Source organism: Aythya marila (genome assembly GCF_965140915.1).
Source record: "Aythya marila genome assembly, chromosome: 5".
Classification (NCBI taxonomy): Eukaryota; Metazoa; Chordata; class Aves; order Anseriformes; family Anatidae; genus Aythya; species Aythya marila.
In genome coordinates this window covers 24,656,441-24,677,956 of record NC_139046.1, presented here as the reverse complement: position 1 = coordinate 24,677,956, position 21,516 = coordinate 24,656,441, and the positions used below count along the sequence as shown (strand labels likewise).

The window sequence follows — 21,516 nt, the reverse complement described above, 5'->3', positions numbered from 1 at the left end:
AATAAGGTAGAAGCATAAAATAGAACTATTACAGTTAACAACCATAATGTTAGAAAATGGCATTGCTGCAACTGATGAGAACACCAAAAATATTTTTTACATATTTACCTCATATTTAGGAAATAAAATTTCCTTCATAGAAGAAATCGGAGCAAAGAATTTTGGTGGAACAGGAGCCCAAAACATTTTTAAAGCTTCTGGATAAATTGAAACCTTCAAAAACAATACAATTCAATTATCAGCTAACGTAAAAACAGTTTATTAATGTCTGTATTGAATTTGAACAATTAGGTGATAAAACACATTTTTTTCTAAACATGATTTTGTAAACAAAAACAAAAACAAAAAAACACCAAGTATAGTGGATTCTTGTGATGCATAGGGCTCTGCAGCCTGAAAGAACTACCTGGCTTGCTATTTTAGTTTTTGTTTTGTTTTGTTTTTGCTATTAATTAGCATATTTATTATTTCAGAAGAGGAATTAAGAGCTAAGACATGAGGTTTTAGAATGACAATCCCCATCAATAAAAAAAAACATATACGTTTCTATACTATATCTTGTCAAATGTCAATAAATCAAAAGCTCTTTATTTCCTAAGTGTTTCATACACCTTGAATTATGCAAATAATTAAAATTATTTCTTATTATTAAAATATTAAAATTATTTCTTACTTTCTCTCCTACCAGTTGCAGCTGTGTTTTTTTAAGACTATATTCAGCTAATATTGGCCAATCAGCTGGAGTTTTTGGTGTGTGAGGAAGAGAGTGAATCCCAGCTGTTTGGTTATTCTGGAACTGTTCTGAAACAGGAACTCCTTCATAACAAAGTCTGCAGCAACACAGAGGATGAATAAATTACTTGGATGCTGTCAGATATTAAAAGCACAAAAATAAGAAATCAGGTAAATTTTTAATCAAATTAGAAATCAATCATGACAAAAACAAACTTTTTTCTTTGGAGGGAAGAACTAAAGAGTGAAATGACTTAATACATGACAGAAACCTGATACAGTCACACACTATATAATTTTAAGACGACTTTCATTATTAGGTCTATGGTTCATGAAGTCACATGAAAAATATAACATAACCTCTAAGTTAGTATGAAATGCATTTTTATGGATGGCAAATACACGTCACGCGTGGCAAATACACATCAAGTACTGTGCAGTACTGGTCAGATATACTTAAATGCCAAAGAACCTATTTCAGCAGGAATGTCTGGATGGTTTTGACCAGTGTCTTTTGTGACTACTTTGTGATTGGATTCTGATTATTGTTTGCTTGCTAATTTTAAATTAACTTACCTATGGCAATCACATTGCAAAGGGAATATTTCACTTTAGAAAGCTTCAGTATGAAGTAATTATACATCCTAATTTCCTATTACTGTTTCTATTTCAAAACTAGTGAACACTTTTACACAACACAGTGTAACTCACACGTATGTTTATATATGCATGTGCATATATACATAAAATCCTATATAACTATTCTACCTCTATTTCCTTTGTTCTTTGCACCTGCAAAGGGAAATTCAGATCTGAAGAGCCTATTACTACTACCAAACTAGTAAAACTATTTTACAGAAAAGTAGCAACCACTGTTCCAGGTTTATTACCTTTTATCACTTACAAAGTTATTTTACAGTATTTATATACAAAATGACAATGAATATTTTTTACTTAACGGATGATAGGAAAATCATCTATAATTTAGCTCTTTTTGGTTTTGCTTGTTTTATAGTACAATAATTACTTATGTTGTTACTTATATACTTATTATTGTACTAGAATTACAAACACAGAATATAAAAAATGGTGAAACATAATATATGTACAGAACAACACAAAAACACACTCAATTTAATTTATTCAGGTATCCGTATGTAAAGCATATATAAATTAAAACATACATTACATGGAACATCTGACTTTTCTCAACACGTTGGCACACTGGCATATGCCAACACTGACATCTACTGGTGTTAATTAAGGTTTGGGGTAGTTTTTCCGCAAACAGTAAATTAATAATGAAGTTTTCTTGTACCTTTGTGGAACTAAAGTGTGTAAGTTCTATTACCTGAAATGTCACTGTCAGACATATATATGTTACTGTGGACTTGATTCTCACTAATGTTAATATATGTTGCTAAGTGCAACATATTTCCATTTTAAGACCTATTTGAATTAGCAAAACACTCTGTAAATGGGGGGAGGAGGAGGGGATTGTCTCAGCATAACAGAGAACAAGCCATTTGATTTCGCAAACAAAATGCCACTGAAGTACTGGATGTTAAAAGGAATCTTTAAAATGTAGCACTAGTGCAGAAGTTGTAGTTCTTACACACAAATATTATAGATCTGGGAGTACTTCTTGAACTCTTTCTGGAATGTTCCTTACTTCAAGTGGAGGCTTTGACAAAAGAATTATTTCTTAAAGAGAAGTAAGACAAGAATGGAAAACCTAACTTTTAGTAATTGTTTGGCCTTCCTAGTTTTTCTTTACATCTAGAGTATTTAGTGGTTCTGACTCTTCAAGGTGGGAGTCTGCATAAAAGCAATGTCAAGTGAAGTTATACAAGATTCAGAAAGGTATAAAACAGTTAAAAGATTCTTTAGCATTTGGTTGTTAAGAGCGCTTTAAGTGAAAAACAAAAAAAGAGCTGTTGCACTTTTAGGACATTTTTGTCATAAATAGTTTTCAAATCAGTGAGTTAAAGTAATAAAATGTGAGTAAATGTGAAACAACATTCAGACTTTTAATTTCTAAAAGACAGAGGCAACATGGAGGAAAGTTCTAAGCAATAATAATAGTGATCTAATAATATTTTGTTTCCATCTGCAGGTGAAATATACATATATGTATATATATATAAAATCAAAATGTCTCAGTGAAATGCAAGCATTGCTTAACAAACATAACATTAAGCTACAAACTCTGTTAAAAATTTGGTAGGAAATCCGCCAGGAGCAGGTTTGATTGTCCATATATAACAATCACAAAAATATATTCTGACTAACGTTTGTCTTCATAGCTAAAGTAGCAGCATTTCTAACTCTCAGAGAACTGTTTTCTGTAGAGGAAGTCGATTAAACAAGACAGCAAAAGAAAGGAACATTTGCTGTCTTACAGCATAAACTCCATAACGTCAATGCAAGGAGAGGCTTGCAGCTGACCTTGGGAACATTATATATTGATAAATCATTATACCCTGCTCTGCTACATATTTTCTGCAGATGTGAATGAAAATTTGTTTGTTTGTTTAAACTTGTGGATATTTTTCACAGTGAAGACAAGACTTTAAAGCATACACATTATAGCTTTCTTGATGTGATCTAATGTAAAATCTTACTATTGAAGGCTTGCTTGGACTTTGTTACAGCCAAACAAGATTCTTTTATAGAAGAACTCAGAACTGGTACTAAAAATCTAAAGAACATAGATCTATTGCTATTCAAACATCTAACAAATTCATTTGAATTTTACTATCCACTACATAGAAATCATGCTTACCCCTTGTTAGATTGTTTGTATTTGCGAAATTAGCCAATTGTGGAGAATTGGTCACCAATAAAGTGTGAAAAGCATAAATAAACCGAAATTAGTCCAGACAAATGATACCTCTTACCTTCAGGGCTCAAGTCAAGCAATTTTGAAAAATTAAAAGCAGGTGGATTCAGGTAGATAATACCACTAGATGGCAGTGTTCCAAAGAGTTTAGTTTTCTAGTTTTCCAGGACCAAACAAATTCCGTAAGTAATTTTGGTATGGGCTTATTTTAAAACTTTAATTCCCCTCATCTCTAGGAATGTGAACTCCACCAAAACCTTTCTTCTGCCTTATAGACCTCTGGTTGATCCTCAGCCTGTTGGCTTCCTCTTGACAACTAAGCCATTTTCTTCATGTTCTATCTTCCCATAGCTTCTGCATTTCCTCTCTTAGTTCTACTCCCATTTAACTCTTTACGCCTCCTGCATATCTCAAGGCATTGTCTTCTACTTGTTTCTCTTCTTCCTCTACTATTTTAGTAACATGTACAAGTAGACAGTGTACAAGTTTGCTCTCTGTGATAATGAATCGGTGTGATTCATCATTGTTCTGCACCAAAAAAAATACCAGATCATCTTCCTCTTGGTGATGTTAAGCTGCCAATGCTAGCTCAGCAAGTCTGAAGTACAAGGATCTCATGAGCCTTTTCCCTTTTCAGTCTTCCTGACCTCCTCACTATTTACTTTCTTCATCATGATGGCTAGCATCCCATCATTCACTAAGACTCAGAAGACAGGTAACATTCACAACATTCTAGAATTAAAGTTTTTTTACCTAATCTCCCTACAAAACTAAAAAAAAGAAATTGCAGTTGCTGCAGCATCTGTTTCTTTAACCTAGACAAACACCGCTTTGTTCTGTTCATTCATTCTGTTGTTCTGTTCTTGTTCATTCGAAGTTTTACTGCATAGGCATAGATCCTTGCTTTGAATGTTATCCCACTCTTTGAAGTAACATGAAAAAAAGTACCTAATTCAAATATAAGATGCTCCTCTGCTTCCAAAGCTAAGACCTTCCTCTTGCTGTCATCTCTAGACTAGTAAAGTGGTACCAACTACTACTTCTGTGTGACTTCTAACTCCATTACTGACTTCCTAAGGGTGTTTTTTGCCCCCCACCCTTTTTTTATTTTATTCTTTTACTTTTTGTATACCTTTTTGCCCATTCTCATGCTGCCTCTCATTCTTGAGAAAAGCTGCCTATGGCCATCAACTTATTTTCTCAGAATTTCATTAAAGACTCCTTCCCCGTAACCTGCAAAATAACCAATGTCCAGGTTACCAGTATGCTGAAACCCCTGTTAACAATACTCATCAGTGTCCTTCTTCTCACTGAGTCCTCATAGTCTGTCTCTCTTTCTGTCCAACAGACAGAAAACAATGTTCAGTCAAAAGCAAATGCTCCAGTTATGGCCACGAGCAATATTGTTATCCACGTTCCTGAAAGCAGCAGAAGCTCTCACAAACCAAAGGGAAAGATCAGGGCCTAGTCCTCTACCTTGAAATAATGCCATGTTTGAAGGTTGGAGCAATCTCAACTAAATCAGAAGAGTTCAACATCTAGAAACTTTCATGCAGCAATTTTATGGATTCATATTTTATGGTCAAAGAAACATTATGACAATCCAACCTGATCTTCTAAAGAATAATGATAATAAAATTTTTAATGAGTTTTCCTGCATCAAGATCACAATTCTCTGGAGTGAAACTAAGGATATATCTCAGAAAGAAATCCAGCCTTCATTTAAACGCTGCAAGCAATGGATAGTTTCAGAAGTTACTTTTTTTAAGTTACTTGCAATGCTATATATTGAAATCTTGCAGTTAACTCTTAATCTGTCTAGACTGAAACCTCAAGTCATTTGCAGATTCTTTTGTATCAGAAACTAAACCACGAAGGTAATAGAGTCAAACCATCTCTTATATAGAAACCAACATAATGAGTTGGTGTATTTAAGTATTAAAGTGTATTAATACAGAACGGGTATTCAATTAAAAGAATGATCACATACAGGAATCAAAACTTCTGTTTGCTCCTTCTAAATGGTATTTAGAACACTCTGCTAGGTGCATTAAGTGTACAACATTCCTGCAAACCTACATATGAAGGACCACAGATTTAGCCAACAGGAAATCTGCTGCCCTTCTCTTGAGCTTAGATTTTTCAGGGAAATTTCCCTCCGTTTCAAATCCCGAGAATAGAGCCTTCTAACAACTTTTTTTTTTTTTTTTTTTTTTGTAAGACAGTCAACAGGGGAGGAAAAAAAAAAAAGTGGTGATTTCCACCTCTTTATGATAATTTGCTATGAAGCACCAGAGCCAGGAAATGAGAATTCATTGCTTATCTGAGGATTCAAACCTCACTCACCATTACATTATTTGACCATTCTGGGTACAGGAAGTGGTTCTGTTGAGCAGAAAAGAATGCAGAAGTCATGCAGCCAGGAGAGAAAACAAGTGGTGGCATGACTGTTTTAGTTATTACAGCACTTACATGTGGCAAAAAAGCTCTGTACAGTATTTCTAATCCCAAAACTTCTTCTATTTTATTGATCATGTCTCACATGCTTCATTTTAAGGTAAACATGCTTAATTTACAGTTTTGAGAGTATTACATAGCCCATCTTCAGTTCCTTATCTTTCAAGAGTGCAAAGCTCCTTTTCAGAGTTACTGCTTTTCAGGATACAACCTCCAGTTCTACAAAGGATGACCCCTATTACCTATTCTTATCCTTATGACCTTGCTGCACTAAAATGCATGCTTTTCAAGGGAGCCCAAGTTAACAAGCTACATAAATTGCCCTGTAAAACTGACCCATCCTTATTTACCACTGTACTATTCCTTAGATCAATACAAACTTTATGAGCAATATTATTATATTTCTGGACTTAGTGATGCACATTAACTGTAAGTAGCAAACTGCCAGTCTACAAAATCATCAGGAAAAACCTGAGAATATAAAGACTATTTCTAAAATCTTTGACCTTATTACATAGGCACAAAAAAAAGGCAAAAATATAACTGAAATAATAGTTGGTGAAAAATGAATATTCTTCATATCCATTTCTTAGTCTTATTTCACGTTATTTTAGTGTAAAACATGTTCAAAAAAACAAAGGTCTAGGAATTTACTACCATCAAATATAACAAGTGCTAATGCAATAACTGGATAAAATTAAGTTTATTCTAAAGACTAACATTTCCTCACTACTTCTTACAGAACTTTTTTTTTTTTTTGACAGACCTCTTCATATGCTACATCAACCTCAGAAAAAATAACTACTCTTACATATACAATAAGTACTATTGACTATAAGTCTATCCAAAGTCCCAGTTTTATATGTGCTTAACTTTGTGTATGTGTTGAACTCAACAGAACTACACACAATTACTTAAAATTATGTTTGTTCCTAAGTGCTTGTAGAATCAGGATTTATGTAAGACTGTCTCTATGATAAAAGGCTAGTGACTGCACACTTTAAGCCTTTTACTCCTGTAACATTTTACATTCACACACAAAAAAAAAAACAACTACTCTATTTGTTCAGCATTTCTTGTGATTTCAGTAGGATCTCTCCTGATTAGAATTAAGTATAAAAATTCATATATTTATAATAAATTGTGACATGTAACTTAGAATGTGTCTAAAAAATGCAATTTATTCTTGAAAACAAACAAACAAACAAAAAAGCACATTTTACATTCTAAGCAAGACAAACCTTTTAGGACCTTTGGACTAGTTATCTTTAGGCACATCTACCAAGCAAGGGAAAAAATAATACATATATTTGCCACTTCTGTGAAACCACTAAATAGTGAAACACCACATATAATTAATTTACAAAATTAATTAAATTATAGTAAAACTGACATTAAATTCATACCTCTTCCTTTCAGCTTGCTCTTTCAAATAAATATATTTGGAGCAGATTGGTTCTTCTTGCTTATTGTCCATGTCCTCTGCTGTAAACAAGATATTGTGACCTTTTCTGTCGAAAGTATGATAAATTCTAGAAGCCAATTGTAAATATGGAGGTAATGTAAAACCAGGAAAAGCAGTACATAGATGATGAATGCTTGGATAATGTTGACTTCTAGAAAGGAAAAAAAAAAAATCAAGAATCTTAATATCCATTCTCTGTATTGTAAAAGTATATGATTTATCTCATACTAGATCATGACATAACAGATCACAGGATATAAATTGTTCATATAAACACCTGGAAGAAAATGCCTGATAATATCTACTAGAAATATAATTATTTAGCAAAAAGGGGAAAAAAAACACAGGTCGTGAAAGCAAAAATTTTGGTAATAATTTTATTTTTTAGAAGATAACTACAGAAGTAGCACTTCTACTTTCCAACTTAAGTGGATCTTTCACTTGCTGCATTGAAAATTGTAACCAACTAAGTAATGTAGATTTATAGCTTAAATTGGGCATGTGAATAAATGTTATGTTAAAATGTTATTTATACATTCATCTGCACATTCTTTCTCATGACAGAGTACCTTGTAAACACCCTTAAAACTCTGAATTAGTTTTATGATATGCTATCACTTGAACATTTTCCTAGCATTTCAATTCATGTGTTGATTATACAGGAAAAACGATGTCTTTGACTATCTTTGAAAAGTTAATAACTAAAAAATTCTACCATTTAACCCTCCAATCTAAGTTGTGCTGAAGGTGATGAAAGTCTATTGACTTCCACAGGCCATGGATCAAGCTCTAAAAACAGTCTCCAGCTACTGTATGAACTCTAAAAAGTTAATGAATGTCTAAGGTGCCGACAGTTACAACGTAAAAAGCAGTATATGGAAAATGTCTGATATGCAAAAGATCAGAAATGACTCCACAAATAAATGCTACTTTCAATTAAAGTTCATAAATACCTTCATATTTTAAGAGAAAATCTTAAATGAAAATAATTCCACTTTGAAATCATACTGAATAGTTTTCAGGTTTAACTGTTTTTTTTTTCTGAGGTTATACTAAGGCAATGTCACTCCCAACTGGCTTCTTTTACTGAGAACTATGCCTTGTATTATAAAGAGATCTTACAAAAGTGGAAATTGTTAAGAACTACTAAATAAAGATAAAAACACAAGACAAATCTAATCATGCAATACATATTCAAGTTACCAAAAAAAATATTTACTTTTCCTAAAAAATAGTGACAGCAAAAAAGTAAAACAAAAATCACATATGTAAAGTCAAAAAAAATTAAAAAAAAAAAAAGAAAATCAATGCAACATAGCACGAATTTGACTAACAATTAAGAATTCATCATATCATGTAGTGATACCAGATATATCTCTGTTATGTTAAAGCAATTTGAGTCCTTAAATTTACAGGCACTTGACAACGCAACACAAATAAGAATGCCAATGAAAGTCTGTTTATTCTAATAAATAAATAAATAAATAAAGTACTTAAAATGTTTTTGTCAAGCCATAATATGTGATAATTATATGTGATATATAGAAATAACATATATAAAAGAGACTACTCACTTCATGGTTCAACAAGACATTTGCACCAGATCTTATAATCTACTAATACCTCTATTCAAATTAGTGGCATTTTTTTTCTGAATGAGAACAGGGTCAAGCTTATGAAATAAAATCTGGTAGTTAAACCTAAAAATTAAATATCCAGTTTGAAAAGCAACTCAAACAACACATCACACAAGACTGATTAGCATTTAAGGCACACTTACAACAACTCTGTTTGATGAGAAGGACAGGTTATTTTAGAAGTCATTTCATTCATTTTACAACACAGATGAAAATAAGCAACTGTTTCAGTGTGAAAGCCAAGAACAATGTTTTAATAAACAGACCATAGTAATTTCAAATTAGAAAAAAAAAATCTCACTGCTTTTTTAACTGAAGAGTACATGATCTCCACAAATATATGTGGTATTTTACCTCAGGATGTTCTAACACAGTTCACTTTCTCTGCAATGCAATAACCATGCAAATAAAAATAAGAATAGGCAAACAATTTTGAACTTAAAATGGTTGGAGTTTTCTGTAAACAAAGGCGGGCACAATGGTTTTAAAATCACCTAGGAACTTTTTATCAAAGATCTTGTAATTTATTTTAAATAAATTAAAACAGTTTGAATGTTACTTTAATTGCAGTATCATTACTGTTCTTGTATAGAAGTTTATCGTTTCATTGAATGAAATGACTGAATGTTTTATCAATGTAAACTAAAATATTTAGGGCATGCTGCAGGTAAAGGTGAATGTTTTTACAGCACACAGTCTCCTAAAACAGGCTATTTATCATTCGTTGAAAAAGGGGACATGAAGAAACAATACTATGTGTGTGGCCTACATTACCTTTACTTAATGCACTAAATACAGGTTTTTTAGAAAATCATGCAGTTTCTGCACCATTGATAATCTGACAGTAAGTATTTATTGAAGGTAAAACACTCATTGTCTGTTGTCACTATTTGTTTTAATATATAATCTTGCTAACCAAATGATCTTTAAGCAATGCAGATAAGCAATGGCATGCAAAGGGTCACTTAAATGCCAATTTGACTGTTTCATAAACTTAAGCATTCTTTTCCCATGACTATTCTCAGCTACTTAATTGAAAGTATTATCCATTTACAAACTTCAGGCCTGCCATAAAAAGGCTCTCTTCTGTATCCAATAGACCTTTCAGGACCCTAAGAACAACAAAAGCTAATAATTAAAGCTGCTCCCCCCGTCCCTCCTACCCCCCCCCCCCCCGCTTTTTTTTTTTTTTTTTTTAACCTCAGTAAAGAGAAAAGCGAGGAAGCAACTTATGGTACATCCAAACAAAACCAGCCATAAAGATCTTATTAGTAGGGAAGACCATAAAACTGAAGAGTCTCACTTGGCATGGGATGGACAGGATCAGTTAAATTAGGACACGGGCTATACTACTTTTGTAATCTGCACTCCTACAGAATGACAGATGCCACCTATGACAAGAGCAAGGTAATAAGCAGTTGTCCTTAAATTACAGCTCTGTAAAATCTCCTGAATTTCATACAAGCTCTGACTGTAATACAAATTCAAGTTAATGAATTTTTAATACATCTTCTCTATTTAAAGATGATGACTTACAGCTGGCATTGCTTATATTAAATTTGTGGTATTTTCCATTGTTTGTTTTTAATTATTTTGATTAGATTATGCTTGGAATTATATGGACAAGTTCAACCCCCACATAAGCAACTTCAGCCTCCGCTGCAGTCGAGAAGTTTCATCGGCATACAGCAGCAAAGAACATGCCTTCTAGACTTTAAAAACTGTAAATCAGTACTATTTCGAGGAGATAAGCAGCAAACTAAAACTAGAGATACCAAACTAAAATTGATAGTTAAATCAGAACTTGCATAAAATTCTAAGTGTTCAGATCCAAATTTGGGGGGGGGGGGGGGAGGGGAGGGTGTATTATTTCTCCATACTTATCTATCATGCTATGCATTGATAACTTAATACATTTCCAATATAATTTTCATTGTAATGAAGGAAGACTAAAAAATTACTTGACATTTGAAGCACGAGTGGACAGGAAAGACAAAGACTGTTGCAAGTTGTGTTCCTCTTGTAGCTCTTTCTGAATTTCAACTGGTTTAATTTTTGATATTGCTTTTCCTTCCACCTGTAGCATATCTGCAGATGGAGCCTACAACATTCACAACAGAAGATAAACATAGTGTTATAAACCAGTAAATTACATGAATATTATCATAGCTAATCTGACAAACAAGGAGCAATGGCACATAAGCAACTTTGGCCATCAGAGAACAAAATTCAGTCAAACTAGAGTAGTTTAGAACTGCTGTTACTGAGCAGATCACAAAAACACTCACAGCTATTCATATATGCAGAAATGTGCTATAAAGGAAATTTTCAGTGTGCCCTACCTAAACTGCATTTCTGAATAGTTTATAAGATGATAAAAGTCTAAGTTTATTAAAGAGAGAATAATCAAAATAACATCAAAATTATAATATCACTATTCAGAACTACTAAGTTTAGAAGTACATGAGTGCATCTAAAACTTGTTCTATCTTTATGCAAATTAAAGCAGATAAATATGATGCTTTTAGAAAAGTTTCTTCAAGATTACATTTTTTCAGAAACTTCAGCAGCAATATGCAGATGAGGAATTCCTACTGTTTCCTCCCACAGCTGCTCATTCCTATTTATTAAAGCACCACCTGCTTAGCTGTGCCAAAAATTGTTCTTTCACACTGTGAAACAGATCAGATAACTGATCCATGTTAAAAAACTTAGTTATGGAAAAAAAAAAAAAAAAAAAAAAAAGTGCAGGGAGAAGGCAGAAATTAATCCAGATCTCTGATTCCCTTTGTAGAGTTTCCCTACATAAAAACGTTGTCAGATGGCGACTCACTGGAGTTCAGGAACAAGAGCAAAAGGCAAGGAAAAGGAACATCTTATCACTGCTCCCAAAGCATCTGCATCTGTTTCATAAAACCCAGCTTCAGAATGTGCTCATTTTCCCATACTGTGATGACCTCCGGAAGACCCTCCCAATCTCAACCATTCCACAGTTCTGTTTCCTGCAAACTGTTAAACGTTTTCATAAAACATACTAACATCAATGCCATCGATGAGAAGTATTCTTCTGAATTCCACTTAAAACCTTACACCTATAACATAGTAAAGCAGGTTCAATAAAAATAATAATAATAATGAAACACTAAATAATAACAATAAAAGACAGAAACATAGCACAGAAAATTACTTGTAAAGTGCTTTGTCTTGAAAAAAATGTCAATATGAAAAGTCCTCTTTTTTTTTTTTTTTGCCCAGGTCTTCATGATATCCCATAATAACTTGATATCTTCTTGATATACCATGGTAATAACTAAAGTAGCCACTCTTACTCAAAGAATACAACTATAGTGACCAAATGCCTTTCTAACTAAGATTTTTCAATCACGTATCTGGTTAATAGAATCACAAAAAGTATGGAATTTTATTCTTCTTTGTCCACTCACATATTTTATTTATCCCAGAACATAAATAGCCACACCGTCTATGTTTACTGATAACTTCAGTGATATTTAAGTTCTTAGAAGAGATCATTACATGAAAAAATATGGAAGCTTGCAGTTCATAAACAAATATATAAATTAGCAAATGAAGAACTGTGAAAGATAATTATCTTCAATTGATTGAAGAGCCCAAAATTAGAATGGTTTGTTCTATTGTTTTATTTTTGAAGCCAACACCACTGTTTATATTAGCATATATATGAAACAATTTGAAGGAACAAAGTCAGATATTTAATGTTTACCAGAGAAACTGGAAACTGATCCAAATTTCACATAAAGAAAATAGGCTAACAAAAATAAGGAATATAGAAACGTTTGGAAGTACTAATCTATATTAGTACTCCGTTCTATAAATAGTACTCCGTTCTATTTGTTCTATGTTCTATGTGAATGTCAAGTAAATGAATGTCATGACCTCTTGACCGATAAAAAAGAAAAAAAAAAGTAACCTTATTGAATGCATTGCCATTAAATGTTCTGGAATGTTGATACTCAAATAATTTGGGGGGGGGAGGGGGGGAAGGAACATGTAAATGATATCAGAAGTAACAGAAGAAGAGGTAACAGAAGATACTCAACAAAATTTTTCAATATGTAAGACACCAACATGGCTAATGGAAACTATAAAAATTAAAATTACCGTAGCTAGTATTTTAAAATCACGAGCCAAAGTTCTGCAATCTTGTATTTTCCATGAAACAGACCATACAGGGAAAACTCAGAGCTGAGACTGCGGTGGACACCTTAGCTGTGTGCAGGGAAAGCTGTGTGCATCTTGTGTTCTTAGCTATCCCAAAACTGATTAGGAAATCTGGTCAGTAATGCTCTGAAATCCTAGAGAGACGTCTACCTCTCTTCTATGCATTTCTCCATGCAGCTTGACAAGAGGCCATCAGGGCCAAACTACAGTTGATGGGAAGAGACGAAGAAGCAGCTGACATAAGGGTCTTAGATATTCTTAGGTTTCTCATTTTGACTACATCTGTCTTACTATGACTAGACCTTGAAACAACCTACTGTCCAATAATATCACTATCAACAAGCATTCCACTTCTGTTGCTCTTGTCCTCTTTCCATTTTGTTCTTTTATCCCCTTATTTCAATAACTGCATTTGTCTTTCCAGGTATCTTATCCAAATTTGTGCTCATCTCATTTATTTAAGTTTAAGCCACGGCTATCTGGTATTTCTGCACATAAAACTGCCTAGAGGAAACATATTGGTTGCTTTTCATGTAATACATTTAGCATGTGTAATAATTTTAGAGAAAAGTAATCATTAATATTGAAGCTGCAGAAAGAGCCAGGTTAAAGCTTCATTCGACTGGTCTAGTTTTATCCTCAAAATATCAGAATGCTGGAAACTGACAATGTATGGGAAAATTTTTTAATTTTTTTTTTAGAATCTTATTTGTTCTCTATGATACTGTCTTTATAAACTTAATGCGTTCTCTACTAAAAAGCTTTATAGGGTCAATATCCTAATGGCAGCTTTTGTCATGCATGAAATATCGCAAAACTAAAAGGATATTGAGCATTATGCCATTTTCCAGGAAGGCACACAGTTGTTAAATGTAGATGAGAATTCTATTTATATGTTGTTTCACCTGTAATCTTCTTCCCAATCTCATAATGAGAAGCCTAACCCAACATCTGACCGAATGAACCTTAATTTATTTTTTTTCCCTCTAACCTTAAGCTGCAAGACCAGTATGGAGACCTGTTTTATAGAAGAGTCTTATTTTAAAAGGCAGGTGCTACAAAAACATCTTGCAAATCCCTGTATGCTCTAAAGCATAAAAACACTAATACTATCTCACAAGGGTACTAAACCTGCTTACCTGTTTCACCTGATTATTACTTGTTAATCTCTCTTCTGTAGGCTGAGATTGAACTACTTGAGGTTCTTTTTGAACAACTGGTGTCTTTTGAGGGAAAGAGAAAATCCATTTAAGAGGTGAGCATACAATATTTTTTCAAAAACACTTTTGTGCTTCCTTACAAATAATTCAGCACAATATTTCTTATGGGCAATTATTTTCATTGACTATGTATTTTATGAAGAACCTAGAACACTGTATCAAATTTATCTTAAACCAAATATTTCCTCAATCGCTAAATGGATTTTCAAAAATAAATACAGTAACAGTCAACTTACAATGATTAACACTAAATAATAATATTTGTACAGATTTCTTATCTTAGTCTGTTTCTTCTACAAATTACACTACCAAAATGTAAGAAGAAACATACAGTAGAAATGGACATCAACAGATCTACAGTCCTTTAAAGCAAGTAAGTCATTAACACCTCTAAACATTAAGCAAATCCCCCAAACATACCTAAGTTTAAATATTTAAAATTTTAAAACAATTTGAATGCAAGGCATAGAATGATGGGCATTAATATATATAAATATAGATGAATGTCTTGTAAGCCCATTGCCCTAGTCCTCATTCTATTTAATATTAGTGAAATTCTGTATATCCAGTAGCTGAAGAATCGAACACTGGAAGAAAATGAATGAACAAGAGACACAAAAGGGAAAGACAGAAAAATAGATATATATTTGTCATTTATGAAGTACCAAAATGGTTTCAAGCACTATTGTATTTCCTTTCCTGTTTTATCAGTTTAAACTACGAACTACCTATCTCAACAACTCTGCAAGTAAATAGAAGCACAATTAACTTATTATATTTTAACATTCATAGATAATATAGAATGTTACCAGGCTTGCTTGGTGAAAACTTGGCAGGACTTCTTTGCTATCTTGAGATTCAGTTTTTATTTCCTTATGTTCAACCAGTACCTGCTGCATAAGAGAAAAAATATATATATGTTGTTATGCATACTACCTTACAGAACAAAACATCAAAATAATATATATGCATGAATTAAAGGCTGGGACTTTACTACATATATTACTTTGAAAGCAACAAGTACATACAGAGACAATCTCAGGCTCATCTTCTGCAAACATTTGCACCCATGCTTAACTCTTTACTATAAGTAACTTCTCCATGAAATTGCCTGTCGTAGTAAACTTTAAAAGCTGAGTGCAATTTTCAGTTAATAATTTTCTCCACAGGAGAAAAAATAAAAAAATAAAAAATAAAATTAAAATTAGGAAAAAAAAAAAACACCTAATGGCAGAAATAAAATCCAGCAACAACTTTCTAAAGAGGTAGTAGTTTAAGGAGAGTGTGTTTTCTAAGCACCTGAGTAGTATACATGTACGTACTCAGCACACACATACTTTATACTCCATTACATATACTGGTTTGATGAACCACATTTTAAAGATAAAAGTAACAGGCAGAAGTATCAAAAATAAAGTTTATCTCATTTTAGAATACAGTTCTTTAAAATTACCACAGAAATTTGAAATACACTGGAGAAAAATATTTCAGAGCGACAAGTCGATGCACAGTTCCATCAAAACTGTCAGCTGAGTATGTGTTGGAAACAGCCTGTCACTTCATGAGAAAAACTTTTGCTGGTGTTGGAAGTGTTCATTTGCTCTTTTAATGTAAGAATCTTCCACATAGTAGATTTTTATTACATTGTTCACCTAGCAATCTAAGAATCTATTTATTATTTTTTTTAATGCTTAGGATTTTTTTCACATCAAATTAAATTGCATTTTAACAAACTGGGTAATAAGCATACTCTCACATTGATGGTTTGTTTTTAACCAAACCCTTACCAATTAATCTACCTTTGACAGAAATGACAGATTAAGAAAAAAACAATCATAGTACATATTCTTTTCATCACCATTGGGAATGCAGTAACACCTCAGAATAAAATAAACAGATTCAGCACTATCTTCCCAAGCCATACTAAATAATCTTCCTCTTTACAACATGTGCACCCTTTCAAATGTAGTGATTACTATGGACTAATGACTTGATGAACTTCTTTCAAAACTCTGACAGAATATATAAATTACAATGTTATGTATTAATTTCTCTGTTCTGTCAAAATCAACAGAATTATGTGAACAAACAATAACTTCATGCCATGTTCGACATCTGCACATGTTATATGACTGCTTTCCTTTGTTGGGTGTGGTGTTTTCTCTTTTGTTCACTCCCCATGGGAGAATTGCAGGCACAATGCTGTTGTGTTATTTTAATAAAATGATGTGTACTGTGTATATATGTACTATGGGCTGTCTGTTTGTATTAACAAAAACTAGGCCAAAGGGATTTGATCTAACTTTGGGAAATAAAAGTGTTGAGACTTGTGGCAACCCTTAATTCTTGTGGATCCATTCTCAAACATTCTGCTGATTCTTCCTGCTCTGATATTTTACCCTGTGATGGAAAATTCTATTGTGCCTTTTAAAAAACAGTTTTACTAGCCATAGCCTTCCTGCTTCCCTTGTAGGAAATTATTTAGGTACCTGAGCACCTTCATAATTCATGAGAAACTATTTTAACATTTTCAGTCATTTTGATATGTCTTTGGTCCTTTGTTGCTGAAAAGAAGCATTGAGAGTCTTGACATACATAAAATTCAGATTTTTTTTTCAGCATTTTTTTTCTAATAATTTGCATCCCGATTAAACTGATTAAAATCAGTTTGTTCTCTTTTAGCAGCATCTCACTGGCCTAAATCAGGATTACTCTCCCATTTATTTATTTTTTAGACTTCAGGGTAAAAAAGACAGTCCTTGCCCCATGAAACCTGCAGCATTTTTACAAGACGTGGTAATAATTGTATAACTGGATTATTTTTAATTAGTTACTTGTATTAGTACTTTTGAAAAGATAAACAGATTAGATTTCATAAGTCCACACTTGTATACCATATATGTCTCACCAGGCTGCTTCTTGTAACATCATGAAAACAGTATATCCTATTAATAATAATAATAATAATAATAATAATAATAATAATAATAATAATAATAATAATAATAATAATAAAGTAGAAGTAATACAAGTTAGTTATTCCAGAAAAATAATAATAAAAATCATGTATCCAGGACTGGTAATATCCACTCCTGAAGACTGACTCCCTTCAGACAACAGCAGGAAGCGCCATAATGTCTCCTCTACTGTGATTAACCTTATAGAGCATAATCAATAATATGTGGTTACACAATTAATGATATAGTATCAAATTCATAATAAAAAGCGTCATGGTCTTGATTCAGTTACTTTTAAAGAGATCTAAGTGTAACAAATTGAAGTGTCTTGTTCATTTCTGTGAAAATTAGAATATACCTTATAGCACTTAAAAGGAAAAATATATATTTTCAGTAAACCTCCTAAAAATATTGTTTTATCAGAAAGTAATACATGATCTATTGTATAATTTTAATATCAACTGAAATGTAAGGAACATATACAGCAAATACTAAATAAGATATTGTAAAGTGATGAGCAAATACTTGTTTATATTTTCTTGTAGTTATGAGAAAAACACAAACATTCTCTAGCTGAACATTAAAAATAATTAGACTCCACGCAACTACTTTTGAAAGAGTATTAAATCATTACTGAGAACATCTCCTCAAGGTTTTTCTCAGAATTGGGAGTACCTGAAGAGTGAGAGATGTTTTTTAAAAAAGATGTATATTTTACGTTGGCTTGCTGATGGTATGGTACACTGTATAGTCCCTGTTTAATAGACACATTCTAAATTGATTCTGTTTTTCTAGAACACACATTTTTCTCACAAGCTCATCTGAGGTACCAAGAATGGATCTGCTGAAAATAAACCAACTAAAGATGATGAGCTGCAGGCTCATCACCAAGAAAGCTGAACACTAAGAAAATGCATTTCTGGAATGAATATAAACATCCTGCTGTGGATACTAAATCCAACATATAGCTTGATAACTTAATGTACTTCAGGGGTAGCAACAGACCCTGAGGCAACAAAATTATTCCAGACATTAGAAATTATATTCTGATATAGTAAGCAGGAATCATTATTCTGATTTCCGCCAATGGAAATTGGGCTAAGTACTAATGTCCCACTGAGCTGGCATCCCATTCCCCAGGTAATACTGTTTTTAATGCTGTGAGAAAATCAGTGTTCAGTCCCCACAGCAATAGCATAAATTATCAATGATAACCAGTCATTAATTCAAAGGCAAGAATAAGATAAAGTGAACAGAATATTTTTTTTTTTTTAAGGAATGAAAATCACATTTAATTCTGAGAGCTTGTTTTCATTTTAGTAGTTCTGTTCTTTTCCTAGGTATTTCTATTTCATTTAAAATAATACATTTCTTATTTCATTAGAGAAGACAAGTCTTGAAGCTCAGTTTAAAGCAAATAAACCACACATAATAATAATAAAGAATTGCTAGAGTCTTCATCCTATTGATAAGGTCACTTAAGTTCAAAAGACACCTGCTGCAAATGCCTTTGATTAAAAAGGTGTGATCAGTAAGTGTCATTCATCCTCACTAATTTCCATATGTCCATATCTACAAAAACATTAAACAACCAGACCAGAAAGTCATCACCAAATCTAGATTTTCATTTTACTTTGAACTTGATTGATATGTTTTAGACATCACAGTACTCCAGAGGCCATTTTCAAATTCAGAGCCCAGTAGCTCCCACTACAAACAATAGAGAATCAGTTCACTCTGATCAAGACCATTAAGGCCTGCTAGAGGCCAGACTTTGAAAATCTTATCTAGAACACATAACACATGTTAATAAAAGAGTAAGATGCAGCACACATTACTAAATACTAATAATTATTTTTGGTAAGTTGAACAAGAAATGGTTTTCCAGGTCTGAGATCTTCTTTAGTCCTTTTCCTTTCCCATCTCCCCTGAGGTATTTTTGTAACCAACTGGCAAATTTCAACCAGGCTTAACAAAAAGAGAACAGTCCCAAATTATCACATTCCTAAAATAAGAGTAAAGCAATGAAGAGGGACTGTATCAATGCTGCCACCCTAAGGAAAGGCAACCCTGATTTCAATCTCAATTGTATAGCATAAAACATGTGCAGCAGGGGTAGGGCATAGGAGAGTGGGAAAGACACGAGTGCTTCACCCACACAGACAGCTCTCAGAACAGTAGTAAATTAAATCTGAGGACGTAAATCTACTGAAAATGCAGTTTCAGGCCATTGCTGCTCATGGACTTATTTATATTAACTCAGTTTGGAATTATTTTTTGCCCTAACTTTTGAATCTAACATTAAAGGAATGTAAGGTACTACACTTGTCTAACATTCTATATGAGATACTTTTTGGTGATAGAGGTAGTATTTTGGTAGTTGCAGGAAACAATGTTTGCTATCATTTCCTAAAACACATGCATCAGCCTTCCATACTTCCCTGAAGAGGCAGTTACTTCTTAAAAGGAGTAGTTCATCTGCCGTGGGTCTACTCATCTTAGGGCACCCCTAACAAATGCAAGCATGAATATCAGATGTGATAGCAATTTTGGGGACATGAGCTTCAGCTTTTGTGGAACTAGAATAAAACCATCACTCTTGCTCAGAGAAGTGAAAAATCCACCTGCAAGTAAGTTACTAGTCTAGTCAACAAATGAAACAACCCTCTGGTGAAGATCAAGAAAGTGTTCTGTACCATCTACATGATGTTACCTGATGTATTACTGATATCTCTTGTCGTAATTGAAGGCACTCTTTAACTACAAACAGCCTATACAATCTACATAACTGTGACAATGCAGAATTTGCCTTCTTAAGACTTCACAACCAAACAATAACTGAAATCAGTAATACTTCCAACAACATTCTGGATACATTTAACACACTTCTTCATCACTTAGACTGGAATATGCCATCTTAAAAAAAGGGAAAAGAAAGTAAAGAAAAAGTTATATTAAACTATAAGCAGTATAACACAATTATCACCCTAATAAGAGCTTAGGTTTTAATAGATTTTTATATTGGCTCATTTTCATTTAAGGCAGATGAAAACAACAGTCAGAAGAAACAGTGAAGAATATGATACATTAATGTTTTTATCCATTTGTTTTGTCTGGCTTCTGTGTTATAACACATTGTAGGAGCTGGAAAAAAAATATACAACTCTTAAAAAAGTAATATTTATCCAAGACAAAAATATTGCTCTTGTTCTGGTTCACCTACTTCAATTTTTATGTTGTATTTCTGGCCAAGAACACTCTCCAGGAGTTCTTTGATCGTCTGGTCTGAGGGAGATGGTGAAGTAGACTGCAGGGAAGCAGTTATTTCATCAACAGACCTTGCAACCACTTTCACAGGCAATGCTGGTGTGGAAGTAGGCTCTTCAGGTTTGCTCTGCTGGAAGTTCTCGTATATTTTTGAAGTGTCTGGTCTAGTCACATCTCGTGCCTCTTCCAACTGTTCTCGAGCAGACCTCACACTTGGCTGCTTGCTTCCTTTTCTCAGCATTTGTCCTGATTCAACATTTAAATCTTGCTGCTTTGCTTTTGAAATCGCTTTGCTCCCCTTCTTACAGCTTTCCCTGGTTGTTTTTTCCTTCCTGGAAATGTTTTTATTTGTATCCAAATCTGTAGAGCTAAACTTACCACTATCTTTAAACACAGTGCCTATTTCTTCAGTTCTATCCCTTTCTAAATTTTGAGGATTCATCTTTAGTATATGCACTCTATCCTTTACTTTACTAACAGCTTTTGTCTTTCCTAATGACACAGGGGAATTACTAGTGTGAAGATCAGACCTGCAGTAACTTGGCTTCTGAAGTGGTGCTGGGTGCTTAACCATGACAACTTTTTTAGTGGTACCTGCAAATGATGCTATTACAGGCAGTTTTACAACACGGCTTTCATGACTACATGTGGCATTTTCTTTGCTAACTTTTTCAGAGGAACTTGGATTTATGTCATCACTGCCTTCTTCCACAGATGTATTTCTGTGAGTCATTACCCT

At 33.1% G+C, this 21,516-nt stretch overlaps 1 protein-coding gene across 1 annotated transcript in view; it reads right to left on the bottom strand.

Annotated features, from left to right (window-relative positions):
- TTC6 (tetratricopeptide repeat domain 6) overlaps positions 1-21,510 on the bottom strand; it is a gene marked incomplete at its 5' end in the record, with an annotated part of 58,320 nt that extends 36,810 nt beyond the window's left edge. Inside the window, 7 exons of the mRNA XM_082762827.1 lie at positions 109-213; positions 674-830; positions 7,438-7,647; positions 11,095-11,234; positions 14,473-14,556; positions 15,363-15,446; positions 20,734-21,510. Of these exons, the coding sequence (XP_082618953.1) occupies positions 109-213; positions 674-830; positions 7,438-7,647; positions 11,095-11,234; positions 14,473-14,556; positions 15,363-15,446; positions 20,734-21,510 (1,557 nt within the window). The remainder of the gene's footprint in view (positions 1-108; positions 214-673; positions 831-7,437; positions 7,648-11,094; positions 11,235-14,472; positions 14,557-15,362; positions 15,447-20,733) is intronic.
- Positions 21,511-21,516: the final 6 nt, after the last annotated feature.